The sequence below is a fragment of the Clarias gariepinus genome, chromosome 3, assembly GCF_024256425.1.
Source record: "Clarias gariepinus isolate MV-2021 ecotype Netherlands chromosome 3, CGAR_prim_01v2, whole genome shotgun sequence".
NCBI classification, from domain to species: domain Eukaryota; kingdom Metazoa; phylum Chordata; class Actinopteri; order Siluriformes; family Clariidae; genus Clarias; species Clarias gariepinus.
Genome location: NC_071102.1, coordinates 36,637,512 through 36,664,000, shown reverse-complemented (window position 1 = coordinate 36,664,000; position 26,489 = coordinate 36,637,512). Strand labels below are relative to the sequence as shown.

At 41.2% G+C, this 26,489-nt stretch overlaps 2 protein-coding genes across 2 annotated transcripts; both read left to right on the top strand.

Annotated features, from left to right (window-relative positions):
- Positions 1-1,198: 1,198 nt before the first annotated feature.
- Positions 1,199-6,182, top strand: ube2m (ubiquitin conjugating enzyme E2 M). The gene is made up of 6 exons (XM_053491414.1): positions 1,199-1,619; positions 4,171-4,265; positions 4,554-4,592; positions 4,712-4,815; positions 4,980-5,043; positions 5,348-6,182. Exons 1-6 carry the CDS (start codon positions 1,505-1,507, stop codon positions 5,486-5,488), a joined length of 558 nt encoding a protein of 185 aa, XP_053347389.1. The 5' UTR covers positions 1,199-1,504; the 3' UTR covers positions 5,489-6,182.
- Positions 6,183-9,153: 2,971 nt separating this feature from the next.
- On the top strand, positions 9,154-25,200 carry kpnb1 (karyopherin (importin) beta 1). The gene is made up of 22 exons (XM_053492497.1): positions 9,154-9,515; positions 10,763-10,821; positions 11,786-11,968; positions 12,442-12,642; positions 12,740-12,892; positions 15,537-15,596; positions 15,740-15,829; positions 16,118-16,228; positions 16,503-16,604; positions 16,797-17,021; positions 17,098-17,289; positions 17,383-17,513; positions 17,987-18,134; positions 19,464-19,535; positions 20,095-20,239; positions 20,792-20,874; positions 21,662-21,769; positions 21,942-22,085; positions 22,820-22,925; positions 23,010-23,124; positions 23,373-23,534; positions 23,774-25,200. Coding segments are annotated over exons 1-22 (2,631 nt in total). The 5' UTR covers positions 9,154-9,475; the 3' UTR covers positions 23,775-25,200.
- Positions 25,201-26,489: the final 1,289 nt, after the last annotated feature.

Sequence of the window (26,489 nt, the reverse complement as noted above, 5' to 3'; positions counted from 1 at the left end):
ATTTTTGTGAAGCTGCTTTGAGACAATGACCATTGTTAAAAGCGCTATATAAATAAAATTGAATTGAATTGAATTATTATACACCACTATTCTGAGTGAAGAGTACGTCATTAAACGGCGCAATGGCTGTCTGGCGCCTACCTTATCGGTCTGATTCCCGGCATGTTCAAAGAACCAAATACTGAGGAACACATTCTATGTTGTTTTATTCAGATTGCTTTATCCTAGCAAAAGTTATTACAGAATATTCTTCAAGATTCAAGATTCAAATAACTTTATTAATCCCAGAGTGAAATTGCTTATGCTAGGTTACAGTTGCTCACAGTTGTTATCTAAGGAAAGGTAATAAGGGTAATCTTGTATTACATATTTAATTGGGATGTAATATGGTCCTCTATCAAGTGAATCTCCTTGTATAAAACATTTTTTATTTTTTTGCTGAGTGATCGTCCACGCATTACACACTCTATCACCAGCATGTGAAACAGTTAATTTCATGTCTCTGTTTATCCCAGTTATTAGCACTGTGATAGGAATGATAAACTGAACAAAAATGAGAAGTCAGTTCAGTCTTACAATTTAGAACAGTTCAACAAAAGTCACTTACACACATACACACCCACTCTCTCATTTATTCACTAACTCACTCACACTCATTCATCTCATCTCATCTGCTATACCGCTTTATCCTGTATTCAGGGTCACGGAGACCTGGAGCCTATCCTAGAAGGCTTAGGGCACGAGGCGGGGTACACCCTGGACTGGGTGCCAATCCATCGCAGGGTACACACACACACACACACACACACACACACACAATCATGTCTTTGGACTGTGAGAGGAAACCGGAGTACCCGGAGGAAACCCACCAAATACGGGAAGAACATGCAAACTCGAGAATCGAGCCTGGCCGGGAATCGAACCCCGGACCCTGGAGGTGCAAGGCGACAGTGCTAACCATTACAGAATCAAAAGAAAACCCACCCATTCTCAAACATTCTCTTGGTCACTTACTCACTCTTTCATTCACTTACCCTCATCTCACTTTCTTCCCCTCAGTCACTCACTCACTCATTCTCTCTCACACTCACTCCCTATCACTCTCTGTCACGCACTCTCTCACTCCCTATCACTCACCACTTTTATCAAAAATATACATGTGTGTCAGAAGACTTTCCATAGAGAGAGAGAGGGAGAGAGAGAAAGGGGGAAAAAGAGACGTCACAACAGATAGACCGACATTCTACCACACAGGAAAAGAGAGAGAGGGAGAGAAAGGGAAAGACAGACAGACAAACAGACCGGCAGAGAGACACACCGTGTGTCCCGGCGCCGCAACTTCACACTCCAAACACACACACACACACACACACACACAGAAAGAGAGAGTTATTAGCATTAGCGTTAGCTCGGGGCTGGGAGGAGAACACACTCACAGACACACTCTCTCTCCCTCAAACACACGCACACACACATTCTCACACATACACACACACTCGGAGCCATGATTAAACTGTTCTCTTTAAAACAGCAGAAGAAGGATGAGGAGTCGTTGGGGGGAAACCGGACCGGGGCCGGGGGGAAGAAGGCCAGCGCGGCCCAGCTCCGGATACAGAAAGGTACGCTAGCCTAGCCACATGCTAACCCGGCTAGCTAACAGGCTTACATAGCTAACTGACTTACATCCCGGTGTTGGGGTTAGTGTGTGTTATTTCTGGAGTGACAGAGTGACGTTAAACACTTCACACACAGTTCTCCATCCCTCCATCTGTTAGGGCATCAGTGTTAATAAACTGTAGGGTTTTATCGCGATATTCACATAGAAACCGAACCGCACCGTCGCAGCAGAGCTAGCCGTTAGCACACACTCGGATAAAACTGTGTGTATGTGTGTGTGAGAACATTTATTAAATCACATACACACCGTAGTCCTGTAGTATTTAACACTAAAACATGTGTGTAAAGCTAATGGGGGGAAAAGGGGAGGCTCAAAAATGTGAAATTAAGTGCTTTTCACAACACGGAGCTGTGCTATGCTAAGAGGCTAGTTTATTTCCTCAGCCTCGGTGTAGGTGTGTTTGTGTTTTAACTTTTTCGAGATTTATTCACGTGTTATGCGAAAACATCAGGGAATTAATAACAGAACATATTATTCAGGGATATCATATTTTATTATTGTAAGTGTTTATTATTAAAATGTGAAGTTTGCTAAGTGTCAGTAAGCTAGTCTAGTGATGTAAACTGTTAAAGTGTGTGTTACATTGTTTTAGGATTTATAACAGAGTCTTTTATTAATCAACATGAGCTGGTTTGAGTTTCATATCGACTGACTTTTAACACTGGTAAGTATAATTAGGTAACTTACAGGCATGTGTGTTTGTGTGTACGCGCAGCGAGTAAACTGTTTAATCAGGTTTATCCCTGAATCCTGGACCGAACACTGGTTTAAGTTCGACATTGTCATCCTGGTCACTGTGTAATGTGTACAGCATTATTGTGTATTGTTTTTATACATACAGTGGGGTACGGTATGGACTTTTGTGTGTGTGTGTGTGTGAGAGAGAGAGGTGAGAAGAGATATTCAAGTATAATTTAATCTAATGTAGGCAAAAACACAGGAGCCTGGAGTAATAACCAGACAGAAACCAGCTCACACCAGCAGATCGAGTGTGTCCTGTTTAAAGTTTTTTTAATGTGTTTTCACACAAACACACACACAGAGTGCATTTGAATGAAAACCAGTTAAGATTTAAAGTTTACACACTCCTATGCTAAAGACATTTTCACATCTCCATGTGTCACGCTGATGTTGACACGTGTGTTTCTGGTAGCTGCCGGAAGTGTCAGAGAACTTATGACTCCAGAGTCTGGTTAATTTTGATCAGTAAGAAACATAATTGTTCCGCGCCTGGGAACCGAGAACGAGGCACGAATCAAATCTGATATAAAAGCCGATTGTACCTGAGAACAAAAGTAGATCACTGTTTAGATGTTACATCACTGCTATTGGTGTTTTTCTGAAATCTGTGTGTATGCCAATCTCATCTTCTGACCTATGTAGCCATAGCTGATACAGTACAAAGTACTAATACAGATCGTCACCTTTTCAGGGAAATATCAGTAATATTTGGCATAGCAAGAAGACTGACTTCCTCGTTTTCTTCTTCCCTTTGTGTTTGTTGGCGCAGGTGTACCTAGGTACAGAGAATAATAATAGTGGGAACACTGGCTAGGGGAGAGTGGGAAAGGGGAGAGCAAATGTTCCTGGGCGCAGTACAAATCAATTACATCTAGTGTGAAAACACCTTAAACCTGTGCAGTTGCGTACCTGTGTACGTGATCAAGCTCAATTTACAAGGTGGCGATATAAGAAACTGAATGTTTCCATGACCACAGCAATAAACAAAATAACATGGCAAGAAGGAGGAAAAAAGAAAGAGAAAACCAAGACGATGGGATCTGTGACCATTGAATCGCTTATGAAGAAAGGATGGGGAAAACACTCCTCTTTAGCTAGTTGTTTCATGCTGTAGCGCCCCTAGTGGCAATTACAGCTCGTAATTGCTTGGGTCACTTAAAAATTTTCAGGTGACCCATTCCTGAATGGAATGCCACATGTAGGCTTCAGCCCTGTTCCTCTGTGCACAGTCCTGATCATCACAGACATCTTCTCACAAACCCTGCTACTGATCATCTGCACGCTTCCACTACTCCAGAGGTAGCCCCCTGAGGCCGTGGTGATGTAGGAGATTTGTCATGGTGAACGGGGGAGTTACTGAGACTGAGTATCATTTAAGGGGGTTAGTGAAGTTTTGGTCTTGGCCGTACCCCTCTTGGTGGCATCAGGTTACTGCCCTATGCACACTGCAGTGAAGCTATGGTTACACACAGCCGAGGAACTAGATACTGCTCCAAACAATCTTAACAACTACACACAGATATAAAAGAGGTTTACTGAGGATCAGGAGGAGAAGAAGGAGGAGGATGATGATGATAATGAGGACGTACAGATTTATTATGAAAATTATGAGCTAGTTCTAGCTTCCTGAGAATGTTTCCTCACCTCTTTGAACATGTTCCTCAGACCGAGCAACAGGTTCTGAGAAGACAGAAATAAACCAGAAAGTGTGATTTCTCCTAACTCCACCCTTACCTCTCACTCTCTTTCAGACATCAACGAGCTGAATCTCCCAAAGACGTGTGAGATTGTATTTCCAGATCAGGATGATCTTCTGAACTTCAAACTCATCATTTCACCAGACGAGGTCTCACATCTGTCCAACACATCTTTCCCACCATCACATTATACATTTGGACCACAGGGAGCGAGGGATGCATCTCACTTACACTGATCTTTAGCTACTGGCGGGGGGAGTGAGGGAGGGTGGTTACATAGAGGTTTTATATACAGTAGAAATGTACATGCAGGGGGACACTGCTATCTGTCTGATCTCTCGGCCCGATGTCACTCACTCACTGCATTCTCACCATTCTCTCCTCTGATCTTACACACTTGTCTATTTATTCACTGGTGTTTTTTTTTTTTTTTTCAGGGCTTCTACAAAGGAGGAAAGTTTGTCTTTAGCTTTAAAGTAAGTAAAGCTGACACACCACACACACAAGAGGGTTCTGTATCAGGCTTTACGGAAGTTACCATGCGTCAATGGTGTGGGTTGTACATGTAAATGTGTTCTCCTGTTGTGTGTGACAGGTAGGACAGGGTTACCCTCATGACCCTCCTAAAGTGAAGTGCGAGACGATGGTGTATCACCCAAACATCGACCTGGAGGGCAACGTCTGTTTAAACATACTGAGGTACTCTTGACGTCAGTGTGTTTGTATGTTTATAGGTCTTTGTCTGCCCATGTGTCGGCCTTTTTTAATGTCTGTCTGTCTGCTTGCCTGTGTGTCATACTGAGCTAAATCCTACACACTGCACTGTAACTGACTCTGCTGCCTGTGTGTGTTTGTGTGTTTAGAGAAGACTGGAAGCCAGTGTTGACGATTAACTCCATCATATACGGACTACAGTATCTGTTCTTAGTAAGTGAACTGTACTATTCTTTGTGCATGGGGGAGAGGGTTCTCCTCAGTCTAAATATACCTCTTCTTCCTCTTGCTCTTTTTTCCCCTCTCCATCTTCTTTCCTCTTTAATCTCAGTCCTATCACGCTCCTTCCTCTCCCTCTGTTTTTCCCCCGTCTGTTTTCTCCCCATCTTCATGCTCTATTTCTTTTTTTTTCCTCTCTTCTCCTGTGTAAATGCTGTAGAAGTTGCCATAGTTTTGATCTTGTCCTGTGTGTGTGTGTGTGTGTGTGTGTGTTTGTGTGTGTTTGTTGCTCTTGCAGGAGCCAAACCCTGAGGATCCTCTGAATAAGGAGGCGGCGGAGGTGCTTCAGTCGAACCGGCGGCTTTTCGAGCAGAACGTCCAGCGTTCGCTACGCGGAGGCTACGTCGGCGCTACCTACTTCGAGCGGTGTCTCAAATAATATCAGTGACGGCACTCGTCGTTTACACACGCTGAGACACTGACTGATACTTTGACCGCTGGGGGGGATGGGGTTAGGGGAGGGGCTTCAAATGAAGGTTTGATCAGTCAGTCATTGTTACGCGGAGAATTGTGTGGCAGTAAGATGCTGCTGTGATGTTTGGTTATTGTACACACACACGCACGCACGCACCAACACATATACACACACACACACACGCACCAACACATATATACACAGACACACAAACAAAATATAAAAAATACCCCCTTCCTCCCTTTCTAATGTTTAATTCTGAGCTTGGAGAGCAAATCAGTTGCTTTGAGCTCACACAATGCACAAAACACACACACATACACACACTTGTGTCCATGACGGATTGACAGACAGGCGGACTGACTGAGCGCAGGGTGAGAGTGGTTCTGACAGAATAGGAGGTCATGTGTTTTTGTTAAGTTTTTCTCCATATGTACCTGTTTTGAGGGCGGGACGGGGGTAGTGGGGAGGCCTGGGGTGCTCATGTGGGTGGGTTGGGTGGGAGTTAGGGGTGTGTCTAGTTTTTGTGCAGAGGGTCTGAGTTTGTTTGGGCGACAGAAATCTTACAATCCTCTTGTGTATATTGAAATCCCAGCTGTTCTCAATGACTGCAATATGAATTATGTTAAATAAAATATGGACTTGAATGCTTATATAATATACATTTACCTTCTATCTTACATACTCACTGACCAGGTAAAAGTGTTCAGCTCTATTAAGACTGGACTTTATTGCTACTTTTACAGGAGGTTTGTTATGAACTGTACAATTCTGTACCATAGGAGTCGACGCAAATACACCGGTTTCTCTCAGTTTTACATCAATTAGCATGTCCTTTTTAGCATAATTAGCTGCTGAGCTATCTAACAAGCCAACTCAGCTGGTTTTAGGTGAATAGTTAGCTTATCTAATATAACCTCGAGCCTTCAGTTAATTAATTTATTATTGTTTCTATGAGTGAAGTGTGGTAATCTGCTCTGGAGTTAATTAAACGTTTAGGTTTCGTTAAGGAACTAATACGTGCGGAGAGTTTATTAACGTTGAGTTGTATAATCAGGTTATAAATGTTGCATGTCTTCACTTAAAAATGAAACCACTCCTCTTCACACAATGGTATCTTCTCTACAGTTTATGATTACAATCATGTGATCCACAACTACGCATTATTTTAAAACGACCCTTAAAAGCTGTTTTTTATGCAGTATGTTAGCTTAAAATGATCACAATTCAGGGGGAAATCATCAATAAAACACTCACTCATCATCTATTCCGCTTGATCCTGTATACAGGGTCGCGGGGGCCTGGAGCCTGTCTCAGGAGACTTGGGGCATAAGGTGGGGAACATCTTGGACAGGGTGCCAATCCATCGCAAAGCACACACACACAAATATGCTACAAGCAATTTGGGAATGCCAGTTAGCCTAATCTGCATGTCTCCTTGGACTGTGGGAGGAAACCGGAGTATCCTGAGGAAAACTCACCAAGCACAAGGAGAACATGCAAACTCCATGCACACAGAGGCGGGAATCAAACCTGGACCCTGGAGGTGCAATGCGACAGTGCTAACCACTAAGCCGCCATGCCTCCCATCAACAAATTGAATGGAACTAATTAACATGTAACAAGATGGATGATATATATGAAGCCGGCGAGTGGTGTGACACTAACCAATCAGAGGTGTCTGTGAAGTCATGTATGCAGAAGAGGGTAGATTATGTGAGTGCATTATTTTAATGTATTACTCTGTATACACCTATTTGGAGAGACCTGCTGCGGGGTGATAGGAGTAATACCGATGATCTTGTTACAGCGCCACCTGTCAGAGCATTAGGCAGCAAGTGAACATGATCTCAAAGTGATGTGTCGAGGGAAAACTGGGTAAGTGTGAGGATCTGAGGATGTGTAACAAAGGCCCAACTGTGATGTCAGGGTCAGCATGTTTCCAAAACAGCAGGTCTTATGGAGCGTTTCTGATCTGCAGAGGTCAGGACCTAATGAAAGTGCTCTAAAGCACCAGGAATCACTATGTGAATAAGGTGAGCTGGCTGAGGCAGTGTGATGGTCCGGGCGATATTCTCCTGTAAAACTTTTGGTCCCTCCATTCATGTGGATGTTACTCTGACATGTACCACATAAACACTTACAGCTTGAGTTACACTACTTTAGGAACGGGTCAAGGAACATGACAGAGTTTAAGCTGTTGACTCTGCCTGCAAATTCTCTGATTGAGCGTCTAAGGGATGTGCTGGAGAAACAAATCTGATCCATGGGGCTCCACGTCAGAAACTTACAGGACTTAGAGAATCTGCTGCTGATAGCTTGATGTAAATACCACACACACCTTTGTTAAAAAAAGGGCTTCTTTTAAGCCCTCTGATTCTATCTATGTATTTATTCATAAATCTACCTGTTCAGCAGGGTCAGGGGTAAAGGCATTGGTCAGCGGTTTGGAAGATTCCAGGTTCAAACCACATGACCGCCAAGTTGCTTCTGTTGGTCCCTTGAGCAAGGCCCTCAACTGCTCCGCTGTATGAGATAAAAGTGTAAGTCACTGGATAAGGGTGACTCCTAAATATACAGTATGTATCGATCTACCTACCTACCTAAATAAAAGAAAGGTTTTGTCTGTACATTGGTCAGAACTCACTTTTTCAATAATATCTTTATGTTTCATATAATGGAGGACCCGTAACCAGTCTCGGAAATATTTCTGTATATGTGTATTTCTGTCCAGCCGAATTTATCACAACGTCATGCAAAACTGGCTTGAGAGAAATTATTGAAACTTTGTTAGTATATACTGAAGTTAAATCTACACCATAAATGAAATCAAAACATTGAGAAGAAGGGATGTTCTAAGCAGTTATGTGCCAAATTACATCACAGATTGACCCATATGCTCTGAAACCATGCCGCTAATAACAAGCAGTAAAGTGGAATGCTACTATGAGATAAAACACGGGTCGTTCGGCAGACATCCGCCGCCGTCCGTGGAGAGACATGTAAAATACCTGAAGTGAGAGCACACTGTAATGCGCTAAAATCAAAACGTTGAGCACCAACAGATATTAATTAGAAAAGCTAAACTGAATATTTTTACTGTGATTAATTGAATAAGAGTGCTCAAGTGGTATAAGTAAATGTTAACAAGTTAGTTGGATTCATTTTAGAAAAAGCTTAATCTTTATCTGCTCTACTTTTCCGATTACTCATCACTCTCCGATTACTGAATAGGGCTAACGATAAAAGAAGTACAACAAACAACCTTAAGATACTCAACGTTACAAAATGATATTTCTTTGTATTAATAAGTTGGGCAGACAGTTCTGTCAGACAGACAGACAGACATGTACTTGGGCCTTAACATGAAATAATATCAATGATTACAATAAAGCTGATCAGCTTATTTTTAGCTTAAACATTTAAACTATTTTTAAATATATATTTTCCCTCCAACGACGGCTACTAACGCTAGAACATCTATAAAGAGACAAAGTAATTCTAAACTTTTTTTTTTTTTTAAACCCGCGGAAAGGGGTGGGTTTTACCCCTGTGGGTTTTAGTGCGCATGCTTGTGCTGTGACGTTGTTCAGCGGAAGTGGCTCTAGCGCGCGCGGCCCTACTTTTCCCCCCCTCGCAACAACACACAGAGGCAGCAGCTGCTAGCGGAGTGGAGCCGGGCGGAGAGAGAGAGAGCAGTCCGCAACACCCGCAAAACTTCCACACTCATCGGCTGGAGGAGTTTAGGGGTTTGTCAGCGTGCGGCGTCATCCTTCCACATCTTATATTTTACTATTTTTTTTTTGGTGTTACAGCACCGACAGAACTAGAAATAAAAATTTGAGTTGTGTGCGCGGTAAATCGCAAACTAGCTGTTAGCATTAGCACTTAGCGTTAGCATTAGCTTAGCCGAGCAGCAGCAGCAGAAGCAGCACCGCACCGTGGGACAAAATGGAGCTGATAACAATCCTCGAAAAAACCGTCTCTCCAGGTGACTGCTCCGCTCACACACTCATCCGCCGTGTGTGTGTATGTGCTGTGTGTGTCTGTGTATGCTGTAGCCCGCGCTATGGATTTTCCCGCTCACTCTCGGCTAGCGTGTTAGCTTCGAAAAGTTGAGGCTGAGAGCGTGCGGGAGGGAAGGAGGGAGGGGTGCGCGTGCCGAGGCCTGCACGAGCCCCCGCGCAGGAGCAGTGAGTGAGCAGCCGCGGCGGCGCGTGAAGCCCGCGAGTTAGCACAGTTAGCATGTTGAGGCGGGAGCGTTCATCTCACAACGCGGGTCTGTGGCGGGAAACCCGCCGGCACACTAGGCTGAGGGAGCGGGGAGGAGAGAGTGCGATGAGATCGGGCTGAGGAGTAGGCGAAGTTTACCGGTTCACCGGGCGGCCATCACCCCTCCTCTCTCTCTCGCTCTTTCTCACACACACACAGCCGAGTTACACACTCACTCCCTCACACGCCTTTAGCATACATGCTAACTCATTCTCATTTCCGTCTGTCTTTCTCGTACTTTCTATGTATTTATATACATTTACTCCATCATTATTTTAGTCCTGGTCGGTTTATGATCCTGTATTAATTATGGCAGAGCTTATTTATTAACCGTAAATAATGTTTAGCCTAGATAATCTAACTTGGTAGATAAATATATACATTTTATTTCATTTATTACTTATATGGTAATCTCAATATACGCGTGTAAACGCTAATACGTCACAGCGAATAATCAGCTTTAAAATTAAGGTATTTTTACGTTACATTTCTGTAGTTGTTAAAATGTGCTTTGAACGTGAATCTAAGCTAGCTGTCCAGATGAACTAACTTTTTATAACGTTGATCGTATAGACTAGTCTTATTTATTTTGTGTTTTTGTATGGTCATGTTTAATAGGTTGTATTTAAATGTATGACTGTTAAAAATTAAATATTTTTATCTTTACTTTAAATTATTAAAGAAGTAACCTGATTATTAGCATGATTTAATATCTTGGGAAAATCTTTCACACTGAGTGTGTAAGGCATTGATTTTTATTTATTTATTTATTTTTTGATTAGTAATTGCGTTGTGCTTATTAATTATCTCCTGAACAGATTTCTTTAGTCACTCGTTAGCTCGTTGCTAACGTGTTAGTATGCTAGCATCACACCCCGTCTGGGCTCAGCGTGTTTCTTCCATTTATTGCAGAATATATATTTGACTTTTTTAAATATATATTTTTTTCTCTGTGTGTTGTGACAGATCGGAATGAGTTGGAGGCGGCGCAGAAGTTTTTGGAGCAGGCTGCCATTGAGAATTTGGTAAGTTGTACCCCCCTCCCCTCCCAAGGAGCTGGCGCTGTGGAGCTGCGCAGTTGGTATTCAGTACACCGCCCTGCGCTAACGCTGCACCGCCACTTGCTTAGCTTAGCATAGTATGGAACTGTTAGCTTAGCTTGGCTTTCTCACGGTGTCGTTCGGAATGGAGTGGGACCCGGATGTGTTGGAGATTTGATTGATTAGCGAGGCAGTTTTGTCTTTTGGTATGAAGGGAGGTGCAAATAATTTCACACGCGTGCAAATAGTGTTTGAGGTGTGAAAGGACCTTTACACCTTTTGGTATGTTTGTTTGTTTGTTGCATATGAGTTAGATCACACTATCTGTGTGTAATATAATCAGGTTATTCTGTTAACAAAAAGAAAAAAAAAACATTTATTTTATGAGTAACTTTTCAGAGGTCACATCTCACCTCTACAGCTTTGCTTTCTTACATCCCAAGCACACACGCTGTGTTTGATTCACTTCCTGCAGTGAGTCGATTCAAAGTTGCATCACTTTGTCTCAGAGCGAGGGATGAGTTCTCATTGTTTTACATATTCTTACTTTATCCAGAAGAATGGATCAGGGCTTTGTTCCTAATATAAATATGCATGAGTATGCAAATCGGTCTCCTTTCACATTAATTCTGGTTCTGTATTTTAATGTGTGTATTAGCTGTCTGGTGGACTGGCTAGATTGCTATGATCTTGTTGTCTGTTAATCTCAGACCTGATTGGTAAAGAGATCATTATTAAATAATTCTTTTGATTGTAAAAAGATGATGATAATTTTATAAATTTTTAATATTAGTGTTATCAACTGTAAAATCTATAGTTGTGTGTAGATGTGTCCATACAGTGCTCTGGTTTCTCAAACAGGGCATTGTAATTCTTGTACTCTATCATTCTGTGTGTCTGTGTGAGTTGTCTTTCTTAGCTGTGATGACTAATCCATCCTTTCCTGCAGCCTACGTTCTTGGTGGAGTTGTCGAAGGTGTTGGCGAACCCAGGGAACACTCAGGTGGCCCGAGTTGCCGCCGGCCTGCAGGTGAAGAACTCTCTCACGTCAAAGGACCCAGACGTGAAAGCACAGTATCAGCAGAGATGGCTGGCCATCGACGGCAACGCTCGCCGCGAGATCAAGAACTATGTAAGAGAGTGCCTTATATTTACACACACATGTAGAGGTGCTAGGTGGTATATACAATTGTGCTTCCCCACACTGCTTTGCACCTGCCTACTTGTACAATGTGCCATTATCCTGTAGAGATGCTACGCGTTGCAAATCTGAACTTGGGTTGTACGGTTTCTAAAACCGTCAAGATGAAAATTTTTATATACTTCAGCCGTAAACCTAATCAGGACTGAATTATGTAATATATACATGTTCAATTTTAAGCTAAATAGCTACTAATTTTCTTTCCATCCAGTGTGATTGTACACATGAGTCTAAATGTTTCACATCGCTGAGGTCCTTGAACAGGAATTGTACACAATTGGTAAAAGTTGGGTGGCTCCTAATTTGTATAGACCCTGGCTTTGGAAACCCCTCTCACTATGGGTTTGAGAGAGAACATGAGACAAGCAGTTTAAGTTTTTGTTTTTTTCCCCCTTCATCCTCAGGTGTTGCAGACTCTGGGTACAGAGACATACAGGCCAAGCTCAGCCTCTCAGTGTGTGGCCGGGATTGCGTGCGCTGAGATCCCGGTTAGTCAGTGGCCTGAGCTCATTCCACAGTTGGTGGCCAATGTCACTGACCCCAGCAGCACCGAACACATGAAGGAGTCCACACTGGAGGCCATCGGGTACATCTGCCAGGACATTGTGAGTCTTCCTATAGTCAACGCCTTTTGGACAAATCGGTGTAAAGAACTCCAGAGCAGCACTGTGATTTAATGAGTTTTTGTGTGTGTCTGCTTAGGAACCAGAGCAGCTTCAGGAGAGTGCTAATCAGATTCTGACGGCCATCATCCAAGGCATGAGGAAAGAGGAGCCGAGCAACAATGTCAAATTAGCAGCCACCAACGCTCTGCTCAACTCCCTGGAGTTTACTAAAGCCAACTTTGACAAGGAGGTACGCCAACACACACACAAACAGAGTAAACTACATTTCGTTAAGTGTTACAACCACCACACGGCTCGCAGATGATCCAGACATGAGTGTTTGGTTCATTTAATCATTTCATGGTAGTGAGGAGGATGAAAAAAGAAAACAAATGCTGCACTGCAGATATTAGTGTTGCAGCTGAGTGAGTGCTGTCTCCTGCTCTCTTGCACACCATATTACATACATTTGTAATCCACCACTTGGGGTGTGTCCTAGAAGAGAGTTTACCTGTACGATAGTGCTGAAAGATTTAATTTTCTGTTCGATTAATTTATTTGGTGGGTCTGTTTAATAATAATAAAAAAATGTAGAAAAAAGAGGTTCCATTCTCACATACTGTGCCTACCACTTATTCTATTGTTGAGTTCTCTGATGGTTGCTGCGTTACCGCCATCTGCTGGACTGGAGCAGAAGCTCTGCTGAAATTGGATCATTTTGTTGCCCAAGACCCAACCTTTGAACAAGGAACACATAGTTACGCAGCATTTCATTGTTTTGTTAAATCTTTTATAATCTTTAAAAATCTTTTAAGATGTATAGCTTAAGACAAATCAAACACTGAACTGAAAATTGCAGTGGCAAAAATTATCAACAGTTTACGCAGGGTACACTCCATTTTACAGATGTTATTGGTGTGCCAGTAGTGAACACTTCCCAGCAGTGCTTAGTCAGTATGATTGCTAATGTTTATAGTTGCATTGTGAGTTTCCTCTATAAACACACTATAGAGGGCTGTGATAAATGAGCAGCATAAAATGTTAATAAAAGACTTTAACTTTATTTTACATACATGGCACACTAAAACGATTAGCGTCTTAGGGATTGTGTCTGAGAGAGAGAAAGAGAAATTGCTTTTACGTAACCAGGTCTACAGGGTTAAATCTTGGAATTGTAATGGTTAGAATTGAGGCTAAGCAATACAACCTTGACCTCCATGTTAATAAATTACACTTTTACAGTGCATTAATTTTACATGAATTTCAAAGCTGTTGTACCTTTTTAATGTCAGCTACACACACACTGTTTTAGTGGCATTTAATTTAGCTTTAATGGTGTGGTCTAAAATAATTCGGTTGAGTTTTTAATAAGTGTGCTTGCAGTTACGAGACACATTGTGTAGAAACATGTGCATGTATAGTGATTGTCTATTCATCTTGTTCTGCTGAGAATGTAAACAAAGTGGCATCTTTGTTGTTGGGTAGTAATTGACCCAAGTTAATTTTTTTAGTTTTTTTTTTATTTAGTCATTTAATAGTTGCGCTGTTGCATTTTTAGTTTTTCTTTTAAAAAAACCCATTCTTTTAAAAGCAACTTTTCAGTCGAATGCATATGTAAATTGGTAAATATGCCCCTGTTCCCTGTTTAAATGTAGATATCCATCATACTGGACTACCTGTATAAACAGTGTGTATAAAGGTGTTTTGAGGTTGGGAGTAACTGCATGCTGGTGAAGTTTAAAGAAAATATTTCCAAATGCCATTTTATTCTGCACTTTCCTAGATTAGTTTTTTATTTTTTATTTTAACTGCTTTATCTCATACAGTGCGTTTTTGGCCAGATGGTGATCCTGGGGCGTTTAGATTATATTTGTGGGATCAGACACAAAGGCTTTGTTCATATATCTGGCAAAAGTTATTTGTATCTGATTTTCTGACCAAATCTTTTTTTAAAGAAACCTTTATTAAGGATCTCAACAGATCACAGTCCAAATCTGACCAGCTTGCACATGATGCCTTTGAGCTGACTGTAACAAAGGCAACTTGCGCTTGTAATTTATTTCAGTCTTGCTTTTAAACATTTACCTTTGCTTTGCCCACTAGAGTTGGGTTTATCTATAGCCACGCTTGGCTGTTTTTTCTGAGATCTCTTCAAACACTGAGTAGTTGCAATATACACCTACAAATGTTAATTTTAAATTAATAAACACACCTTAAAGTTGAATCATCAATTTCTTCTGTTTTTGTTGGTTCTCTTGCAGGACATGAGCTTTGACTAGATTAATGACTGGATCTTAGGGTGATTTACATAAATGTGTAGATTGTGTGAATAATATTTCTACTTGCCTGGACAAAAATGGTTTGGAGAATTGTCCTGTGTGCTGCGGGAGAAATGCATACCTCATAGTACCTCGCACCATACACTAACGTACCTCGCAGTCTCTTGCCACTGAAATCCTTCTTTACTTTCATCCTCCATCTTTGCTTGTGATGAGTGTTGTGTTGGATAATTTTTTTGTGACTGTTCAAACTGAGGTCACAGGCCCGAAAAGTTAGATCTCTATCTGATTTTAGGAGCGTGCTGGAAAGATCAGATTGTGTGATTCTCAAAGGTGTTTATGACTTGCATGTATTGTGACGTTGAGTTGCCAGCAGTACAGGCTTGTTGCATTTTAAAATAATTAAAAAAAAAAAAGTCAGATAATACATTTGGTTAGAATTTGAAAATATAGATTTTATTTAATGTTTTTAATTATTTCTGAATATTTTTATTTAGAATTTATCACACTTTTAAAGCTCAGACTCTTTTAACCTCAATTACTTTGTATTTATGAATAAAGCCAATTTTATCTTAGAAATTCTTATTTATATGTTCTGTTCATGTTTTTCTCCAGACGGAAAGACACTTCATCATGCAGGTTGTCTGTGAAGCCACACAGTGTCCAGACACCAGGGTTAGTTTTTTTTTAATTATTTTTAAAATAATTTTTTAATTTAGTTTATTACTTCCAGGCTTGCACATCTAGAACCTGCCTGAATACAGAACAGTGGTGTTTGTGGTATGTTTAACCCATTATTTTATGTCCGTGTGTTTTAGGTAAGAGTGGCTGCATTACAGAACCTGGTGAAGATCATGTCCTTGTATTATCAGTACATGGAGACGTACATGGGCCCTGCACTGTTCGCAGTAAGTATCTGATAGTGTATGAGTGTGTTGTTGCTAACTTTACTCCCTACTTCAATGCATGTTTTTTATGATTGTTGAAGATGTGATTAGATTGTGAGTTTACAAAAACTAGCAAACGCTTAGATTTCTGGAGATCCAGTCAATCGTGCTTATGCCACTTATTTATTGATTATTAATTATCAGTGGGTGGTCTCTGTGAGAGGAGTGAGCCAATCTTAATAGAGGTTTTTATTTATCTGTTCATTAATTTTGTATTTTATAACCTCTTTCTCTCTGTGGTGTTCTTAGATCACAATTGAAGCCATGAAAAGTGATATTGATGAAGTTGCTCTGCAAGGAATTGAGTTTTGGTCGAACGTGTGTGATGAAGAGATGGACTTGGCCATCGAAGCCACGGAGGTAAAGCCAGCGTTGTTTCCTAACTTAAAGGTTTGACACGTATTAGAAATTGTGAGGAAAAAAAAAATGGATTTGGACATTACTAATGATATTGTGATTGTCATAGTGACATTTCAGTTTAAAACTTTTCTCATCTCAGGTGATTAATTAGCTAACTAATAACCAGGCTGTCCTGATTTATTATTTATAATTGTGTGTATGTATTATGCATATGTAGTGAAGTAATGAAGTGTGTGAGTAATGAAGTGTGCTGAGAGTGATGTTTTTGTTTCAGGCATCAGAACAGGGCCGACCGCCAGAGCACACCAGCAAGTTTTATGCTAAAGGAGCTCTCCAGTACCTGGTCCCCATTCTTACTCAGACCCTCACTAAGCAGGTGTGTTACACGGTATCACTTAAAAGTATCCAGAACAGCTTTATAAAGCACTTGCTTGGGCCAAGTTTGATAGCTATGCTTGTTGATGTCAAAATATTATAAATAGATGAAGATAATAGAAGTCTGTTTGTTTTGATAATCTACTGAAGCAATTTTACTGAATGTAAGTGTAAATGGTGTGTGTGAGAGCAGGACGAGAACGATGACGACGACGACTGGAACCCGTGTAAAGCAGCGGGAGTGTGTCTCATGCTGCTGGCCACGTGCTGTGAGGATGACGTTGTGCCTCACGTTCTTCCTTTCATCAAAGAGCACATCAAACATCCGGATTGGCGCTACAGAGACGCGTCTGTTATGGCTTTCGGTTCTATCTTGGAAGGCCCTGAACTTAACCAGCTCAAACCGCTAGTCATCCAGGTGAGGACAGGGGTCTGTTCTTACTCCTCCTACTACGCCTGGTAAAGCTTTGCACTAAGTGTGTCTGCGTTTGTAGGCCATGCCAACCCTCATCGAGCTGATGAAGGACCCCAGTGTGGTGGTGAGGGACACAACGGCGTGGACGGTGGGAAGAATCTGTGATCTGCTGCCTGAAGCTGCCATTAACGAGCTGTACCTGAATCCTCTGCTGCAGTGCCTCATCGAGGGGTTAGGGGCCGAGCCACGTGTCGCCTCCAACGTCTGCTGGGTAAAAATGCTGCCTTTATTCTCATCATTGTTCATTACATCGCTGTGTCTGTGACTTAAGCTGATTGTGAATGGTCTGATTTGGTGTGTTCAGGCATTCTCCAGTTTGGCTGAAGCTGCATATGAGGCTACTGATGCTGCTGAAGATCAGGAGGAACCCAGCACCTACTGCCTCTCCTCTTCATTTGAACTCATTGTACAGAAACTTCTGGAAACAACAGACAGGTGGGGTCTGTTTTACAGGCGTGAGGAGCTGATTTTAATCCTGAAATTTCATGTTTATTTTTCCTTTTGTTTATTTTTAATTACATTTTTTTTTTTGTCCACTGTTTTGTCTAGTCCACTCTTCTGTTCTTTCAATGCTTTTAATTTTCTGCTTCCTTTTCTACATTCCTCCCTTGTTAGTCCGCCCCTCCTCATTGTACTTTCTGTTCTTTGTGTGCCCTTTGTTTGCTTGTTTGTCACTAGGTGGTGGAGGTTTTATTTTTTGTTGTCTATGCATCTTAGTTTGTTAAAGTATGCATAGTTAAGTGTATTATCATACTTTGACTTGATTCAACTGGTTAACGGTCACAGCAGGTTTTATTTGAGATTGTATTAACAGATGTTGTGTAGATCAGCGTAAGTCGCTTCACTCTGAGTAGTAATGTTAATATAATCTCTATTTCGGGGTCAGTAAGCAAGTGTTTGTCTGACAGGCCGGACGGACACCAGAACAACCTGCGCAGCGCAGCTTACGAGGCTTTGATGGAGATAGTGAAGAACAGTGCTAAGGACTGTTACCCGGCGGTGCAGAAAACCACACTGGTGATCATGGAGCGCCTGCAGCAGGTTCTGCAGATGGAGGTCTGTGCTATATTTTTCACTGTAAACCTGAAATTCACTTCATTAGCTGTCTGCTATAGCTGTGCTCCCTGACTACTTATGTAAATTAAGGGGTGTGATGAAAGTGTAAATTTCTCTCTTTCCCTACTGAGGACAGACTGTATACCTGCCATTAAATACTACAGCATGAATCTAAAGTATTGCAGAGTTTGCTTCCGAGCCGTCTTCTAACTAGCTCACTAACATCAACTTAAATGCCAGGATTTAGATGACAAGTGTAATGTAGCTGCGCTGTTTACAAGAAAATAGGATGCAAGTGTCGCTGTGTGTGACGGCAGTTCCTCCCACTGCTGTGGAGTTTAGCAAGCTGGGATTTTAGCTCGTCACAGAGTAAAGCGAGTCTGTCTAAAATCTGTCTGTTTCCGTACAGTCTGGGTACTGACAGGACTCCACATGTGCTTTGATTTATTTTTTTTTTAAGTGCTGTTTTAAAAAGTTGTTGTAAAGCTGTATGTGAATTATGTTACAGTATCCATTACTCCATACAATGTATCCATTAATAAGTTAATCAAAATTTGCTGATCCATAAATAAGGTGAGTGAGTCATGGCTGCTTGTGTCATGTGGCTCAAAACACACTAGTTATGCAGTACAAAATGCATATTTTTACCTAAAATGGTATAGTCTGTTACTAAGAACATTTTACTGATTTAATTTGAAGGAAACACATACTACACAGGTACCCCTGTTAAAGGTTTAATCCAGTCGGCTCTCCAAATCTTCTCCATAACCATGGGCTGACGATATGGCAAAAAAAAAAAAAAAAAACTTGAACAAGTTCCCAAAAACTAAGCTTGAATTTGGTGCATGAAAGTAAGGTTAGGAGTTGGCATACCCCTCCGCCCTTAGAGCATTTATGTTGTGTTGGGTATAATGTACAGATTATTTTAAAGTATACAGTAGGACGTCTGTAGATTAAACATAAATATTTGATAATTTTTTTTGATAGGCGATTTGAACATCTGCTGCTTTTGGTATCATTAAAGGGTCCTGCAATGAATCCTCTACATATACTGAGGGACGGCTATGTTGTAGACGCTCACTGTTTTGTAACCAGAGGGTACAAAACAATGCAGATTTTTATGCCTAACAATAATACTCTGCTACGCAAATGTAAAGATGTATATTATTTCTAACAGGAGTGTTCCCAGAATCATGGTTTAGTCATGCTTTTGAGCTCTGGACCAAAGAAATGAATTCCTGTCTTTAGTTAGTCTAATCTTTAGTTATTGGGTTACATAAAAGAATGTGTGTCCAGGCTAAGTTGACAATCTCTCTCTTTCTCTCTCAGTCTCACATCCAGAGCACGTCAGACCGAATCCAGTTCAACGATCTCCAGTCTCTGCTTTGTGCAACACTGCAGGTCTGTTCACACAATACACACACCATACACTCCTTTGTCCTGGAGGATTATTTATTAAACCGTTTATCGTCATAGCTAGCATATGTTGTGGGCGTGTCCCATAATGTATGACTCCAAATGCCTTTTAGACTGTTACCTGGACAATGGGCAGTGTATGCCATCTTTACCCGCATGACCTCAATTCAGCCCTCACTGCAGTCTGATTCAGAATTACTCTGAATATTACTTCTATTCGGTGTGAACAACGAGCATAGAGACAGTATGCATGACCTCACAAGTTGTAACATGAGCCCACTCACCCCTTAAGTACCTGAAGTACTGGTTATAAGTGTGCCTAGAGGATTTTTAAAGAGAGAAAAATTCATGGCAAGAAGTCTAAAATGTAAACTCTCCAGGAAAAAAAACATTATTAATGATGCCATGGTTTTCTGTAAAAATATTAAATAAACTCTGGTAATTGATCTGGTGTTTAAGCCTCATATGCAATAAGGTCATGTACAATAAGGATTCATTCAGAGTTGAAGTAATGAGCCTTAATATTATTTTGCGCTCTCTTTAGAATGTTCTGCGGAAGGTGCAGCACCAGGACGCTCTGCAGATCTCCGACGTGGTTATGGCGTCTCTCCTGCGCATGTTTCAGAGCACGGCTGGCTCCGGAGGAGTGCAGGAGGATGCCCTTATGGCTGTTAGCACGCTGGTAGAAGGTACATGCTCATTATTACCTAACGGCCCCATAAACCGTTAACGGGAGTCTTGTTCATATGGTTTGAAGCAGATGTACAGTAACAATGATGCAGCACACTAAAGAGCAGTGTGGGATGCAGACCTGGATTTTAAACAAGTTGCAAATCTTTTAGTCTCAATCGCCTCTGAGCTTTTGACTCTTGACTCTTAAGCAGCTTTATTTATATTGCTCTTTATTTATATTGACTTGGGTCTTTTAGTTACAGTAAAAAAAAACAGGCCTTGCATCCCCAATTGCATACGTGTGAAGGTAACAACTTGTGGTGTTTATTGTTTTAAGAATCAGTGTATTGTGTAGGTATTATGATTTGAAGTAATAATGATGAATGAAGAAATCCTAGCACACCCTATTTATTTAAAGTGTTTGTATTTTCATTTGTTGTCTTAGTGTTGATGGTCTAGTGCACTAGATTTGCCTGTTACCGCCTTTCAGTAAGTCAGTGATTTAATGGTGCTGCTCAGTTTGAGCTGTTAAAACTCCACTGATCTTGTTTGTGTGTGTGCCTGTGCAGTTCTGGGCAGTGACTTCCTGAAGTACATGGAAGCCTTCAAACCATTCCTGGTTATTGGACTGAAGAACTATCAGGAATATCAGGTACATGCAGTTTTCTCTCATGGTTAATTTTATGCTCTTGGTCTTTTCCAAGATGGTGCGTGGTAGTAAGATGCTGTGGTGTTTGTACACAAAGATGATAAAGGTTTACACCAAAACTTGTCCTTTATTAGCAAATATATCATGGAAACATGTTTCAGGGCTATTGTCTAGTCTTTGTCAAAAAAAAAAAAAAAAATCTTAAGACGATTTAAAGGTAAGGGTTTTATTCAGGTTTCGTCTCTTCAGGACTGTGTACAGAGTGATTCACAGATGGTGTGGTGAGGAATGCGCAGCCTGAGTACTTAAACACAAGCAGTTATTTTTAACACACCAACTGGCTGCTAATATTGCACATAACAATATTTTGCTAGCTTGTCTGTCTATTAAAGTAGCTCAAAAGAGGGTGAGAAAAGGAAGAGGAAGTGAAGAGAAAAGCAGAATAAAAATAGAACCAGTATTTGAATATGAAATGGGGGTCATGCAGCATCACAGTGTAACAGAATTTACCCCCCTTTCTCCTCGGTCATCAGTTTAACTTTGATCTTTAAACAGTGTTGATGACTTTTATGTACGTGACGGCAGTTCCTCTCACTGCTGTGGAGTTTTGCATCTTGGGATTTTAGCTCGTCACAGATGAAAGCGAGTCTGTCTAAACCCTGTGTGTTTCTGTACATTCCGGGTACTGACAGGACTCCACATTAGTTTTCACGCAGCACAGATGCTTTTGACTTATGCATTGTTCAATGGTGATGGTTTATGAAACGTTTTAGTTAACTTGTGTGTGTAGGTGTGTCTGGCCGCTGTGGGTCTGGTGTGCGACCTGTGTCGAGCCCTGATGGCCAACATTCTGCCTTACTGTGATGAAATCATGCAGCTGCTGCTGGAGAACCTGGGCGTGAGTATTATAACTGTGTAATACACACATCTTTTGAGTGCGTCTCTGATTGAATAAGTAGTAGTAGTGTGTTAAAACCATGTAGCCTGTGATGATGCTTTACGTTAACGCTTAGAATATTTTATGTAATTGTATACAAAATGTTTACATTTGCCTGTGTGTGTGTGTGTAGAATGAGAATGTGCACAGGTCCGTGAAGCCGCAGATCCTCTCCGTGTTCGGTGACATCGCTCTGGCCATCGGAGGGGAGTTTAAGAAATATCTGGATGTGGTATTGGACACGCTGCAGCAGGCTTCTCAAGCACAAGTGGACAAGGTAGCAGGCTTTAACACTACCATACATATAAGACACAGCCTAATCTAAAACATAGACATTTATTTATGCAAACAAACACTACACGTGTTGTAGATAAGTGCACTTACCACCTTTAAGTTGATTTATTTTCCTCGGAGAGCATTTTACCATTTTTTACCAAAAAATTTTACCCAGGAATATTACTTACCAAGAAGCAAAACCTTCTTTGTCCTGAAGATGTCATAATCCTGGTCACAGCTTGCCCTCCATTACAAAGCTCTGACACTAGAGATACGTATTGGGTATCTAATGGCTTTAAGAAAACTTTAACATGACGTTTATTTTCTTAATCAGTGAAGTGCTGGTTGTATAGACTGAGCACGAGCTGTTTCTATAGAAACCATAACGTGTTAGAAGGAATGCTTTACTGTCAGAGTTGCTGTTAGAGATAAATCAACCCCCTCTGACTAATTCCCTGTTCTTGGATATAGTGAGTGACGGCAGATCCTCCCGTTACTGTGGAGTGTAGTATTATGGGATTTTAGGTTGTCACAGAGTAAAGCGAGTCTGTCTAAACCATTTGTGTGTTTTGGTACACTCTGGGAACTGACAGGACTCCACACTTGATTTGAGCTATCATGACTCTACTGATCCTTCAATCTAAAAAAAACTCAACCCTAATATTTAAAATGTATTTATTTATTTATTATTGCTGTGTTTCTGATCAAATAAATTCTCTCCCTTCTGGGTTACAGACGGACTACGACATGGTGGATTATTTGAACGAGCTGCGCGAAGGCTGTCTGGAGGCATACACAGGGATCATTCAGGGTCTTAAAGGAGACCAGGAGAATGTTCATCGTGAGTTTTGCGCACGCACTCATGCATGCACCATTTATACTGATGCTGTAAGGTTGGGTTTTAATGGCTGTGTGTGTTTGCTAGCGGATGTGATGCTGGTGCAGCCGCGTGTGGAGTTCATCCTATCCTTCATTCATCATATCGCTGAGGATGAGGATCACTCAGACGGAGTGGTGGCCAACGCTGTCGGACTCATCGGGTAAACAAGCCTTTTAAATTTTATTAATTTATTTTCTTTTATCCCCTCATGGGCTGTCTCTCAACTTACACAGTGGTACTCCTTAGTTCTGCTTCCCCTGATTGCCTGAACCAAATGTAGGGATGCAAAGGGCTATGAAACTTCTGTCTGATCTGCTACTTTTAAAATTGTTTTTGTAGTCAATTACCCCAACCCATACCCCATCAATTATGGTCAGTTTGCAAATAAGTTTGCCTTTGTGTGTATAGTGACTTGTGCACAACATTCGGTAAGGATGTGATGAAGCTGGTGGAGCTTCGTCCTCAGATTAACGAACTGCTCACCGAGGGACGACGATCCAAAACCACCAAAACTAAAACTCTTGCCACGTGGGCCACCAAGGAGCTCCGCAAGCTCAAGAGTCAGGCCTGGTGAGTTACCTGTACCTCTTGGCTTTCAATCCACATGCTTAAAGATAAAGAATCTTTATACGACTCATAATATCTTTTTAACCACCTGTAAAGAGGGGTATGGTCATCAATTAAAATCTGGTATTGCTGAAGTTTAATTTCTGTCACTTTCTGTTCTGTTCATACAAACATTTTTTTTCCTGTAGGATAATAAATGTTGCTCAATAGTATTTACACCCCTTTTTATTTATTTATTTTAGATCCATCATTGCCGAGGGGAACGTTAACACACCGTAAGAGAAGCGGCCGAGTGAAGATATGTTTTTGGCACGCGCGAGTGGGAGCAGAAGAGTGTGTGTGTGTGCGCTGAGCTGAGTGTCTGAGAGTGAGTGAGCGAGAGAGCGAGTGAGCGTGCGAGTGAACGAGTGAGCGTGACGAATGAGATCACACCACCTTCTGAGTGAAGATTCCAGCAGTCGAAATAGGACGAAGGCTGATCAGTAAACAAAAACAGCAGCCCCTCCCTTACCCCCCTGTATATCCCTCCATCCTGAACACAGACGCTCCTTCCTCTCTCCGAAATCCCCAAGCTCTTTTTCTCCTTCACCTGTGGACTCGATATGGACAACATGAACTGGATTAGCTTCCTAGCTCTTCTGTAGGCTCTTACTATAAACGTGAATAATCAACCGAGGGAAGAGGGAGTGGGCAGAGCAACCCAAAAAAAGGACTACTTGACTCGTTCAGTGGATCTGTGAAGCCCCTCCCATCTTCCTCTCCTCTCTTTTCTTTTATTTTCTTTTTCACTTATAAGTGCTATGAGTTTCTGGCTTGCCCGAGGACACGGGAGGGGGACCGAACATCACAAAACAAACATGGCTGCTGGAATCCAAGATGGCCAACTGAGTGTGTGAGTGAGGGAGGGGGTTTTGCTGTCTCCACCCTGCCCCCTCTCACCCCTTGGCCCCTCTTTTCTGTTCTATCAGCTTATGAGAAATAAACGTAGCTCTTAACGCTGTATTTCTGCGTATAATTATAAGAGGGAGACGATTGGCTTTTTTACAGCACTTCAAAAAAAATGTACGGCTGCTCTTCCCTGAAATCACTGAAATGTTCACCTTTTTTTTTTTTTTTTAGTTTTTACTTATTTCTGTGTGTTTTTTGTTTATTTTTATTTTTTTCCTTTGTCATTAATGTGGGCGCCGAGTTCCAGACTTTTCTCTTCAGTCGGCTCGGCTGAGAGAGACTCGCACTTTTTTGGGATGTGCACGAAGAGATCGACTCGAAGGTGAAAGTAATTCACACTTACAATTTACTCTTGAAGTCTCGGTAAATGGTAAATTCCTGCAGATTAAAAGTGCCAAATTAAATTCAGATGAGAAAAAAAAACATTAAGCAAGGCTTAATTTCTTGAAGTTGATGGGTTGTTGAGATAAAAAAAAAAAAGATGACAAAGCGTTCACCTGCGACATCGAGACAAATTGAGCTCTCGGGCTTGGTGCTCGGTTTTCGGCCCCAGTTTAGCTTTTCTGCTGCACTTGGTTGGGGAAAAAGGGAGACTTCCGAGCTTGTTTAAAAATATGAATGAATAAATAAATGAGAGAGAAATCAGATGTTTGTATAAGGTTATATTTTTCCATTGCTCTCAAAAGAACCCACAATAAAATGATATCAAACATTCCCCTTATCACTTGTCGTACTTCACCTTCATTTCATTGTGCTCTGTGTGACATGGAGATTAGAGCCGGCAGCTCAGCTTATTGTGCCTTTAACACGTTTTAGGATCATGAAAAGTCTACTGTTGGAGATTAGACCAACTGTCCTGTCAGATGCTTGAACACCTCAACCATCTCCTGATCCATGAAATGCTGGAAATCAGGTGGCTATTTTTCTTTGGTGCTCTGTTATACATCTGTTCGAGTTTCTCTCGTTACTCAATGTTTAATGCCCTTTTTTCCCCCTTGAAGTAAAGTGCATGCGAAATGAGGTTGTGTAACTTCTTAACTTCGCTTTTTTTTCCCTCCTCTTTTTTTCGTTAGTTCCCTATTTGTTTTGTATTTTTCACAATAAGATTGTGTGTCAGGGGGTTTTGATGTGTAGCGTTTCCTGAAAGTCACACCTCAGGTCAAAATGCCAGTGACGTGAGTTAAGGCTTTTATAGAGGATATAATACAGTTCTGAATACTCTTTATATGGAATTGTTTTGGAGGTTAGTTTTTAGGAAGAGTGGTTGATGCCTACAGATGCTGTACATGTTTTACATAGATAAAACACGATTGGCGATTTGTCAGTCCTGCTCCTGTTTAGATATTTGACTGGATCTCCGGTCTGTGGGCGATGGTTCCTGCTTTCTAATTGGTCAGAGCTAAAACAAGAAAATTGTACTCCATCCCCCCCCTTTGTGACCTCATAAATGAACATCACATACTTGGCAGGGACCCATTTACATAGACACTGAAATGGTGTGGTTGGAGAAGGAGTAAAATAGAGGGGGGGTTAAGATAAGGAGAAAATGCGTTGTGTGAGAGGGGGATCAGCTGGTCCATCAACACACTGGGGAGCTCTGAGGCTCACTTGTTGGACTGTAAAAGATGGTGGTTTTATATCTAAAGCTGCATCAGTTATCCTGCTTGGTTCTCTTAAATAAAATAAAACTAAGTGTTGTACATGCTTCTGCACCAGTATATTCTGATTTTGCTTTAAGCATTATTACACCATGTCAAACTTAATAATTTGGCATTCTTTTCATTCATACCTACAAAAAAGTCATCTATGATGACTATTGCTGCGTACATTGTTACCAAGCTTTTTTTTCTTTTTTTTTTTTTCCAAATCAACACAATTCAAGTATAATGTTTGAGAAATATGAACGTATGAAAAAATTCTGCAAGTTCCGCATAGATTTCCGAGTAAACTACTAATTTCGAATTTAATTAACTAATTAAACGGCCAGTATGGTCTGATACAGCGGAACGC

Bases quoted from the DNA above. Each gene is read 5' to 3' on its own strand.
- ube2m (XM_053491414.1), top strand. From the start codon at position 1,505: ATGATTAAACTGTTCTCTTTAAAACAGCAGAAGAAGGATGAGGAGTCG. The intron at 4,816-4,979 runs GTACTCTTGACG...TTGTGTGTTTAG, and splicing joins GTCTGTTTAAACATACTGAG to AGAAGACTGGAAGCCAGTGT. The intron at 5,044-5,347 runs GTAAGTGAACTG...TTGCTCTTGCAG, and splicing joins GACTACAGTATCTGTTCTTA to GAGCCAAACCCTGAGGATCC.
- kpnb1 (XM_053492497.1), top strand. From the start codon at position 9,476: ATGGAGCTGATAACAATCCTCGAAAAAACCGTCTCTCCAG. The intron at 12,893-15,536 runs GTACGCCAACAC...GTTTTTCTCCAG, and splicing joins AAGCCAACTTTGACAAGGAG to ACGGAAAGACACTTCATCAT. The intron at 23,125-23,372 runs GTAAACAAGCCT...TTGTGTGTATAG, and splicing joins AACGCTGTCGGACTCATCGG to TGACTTGTGCACAACATTCG.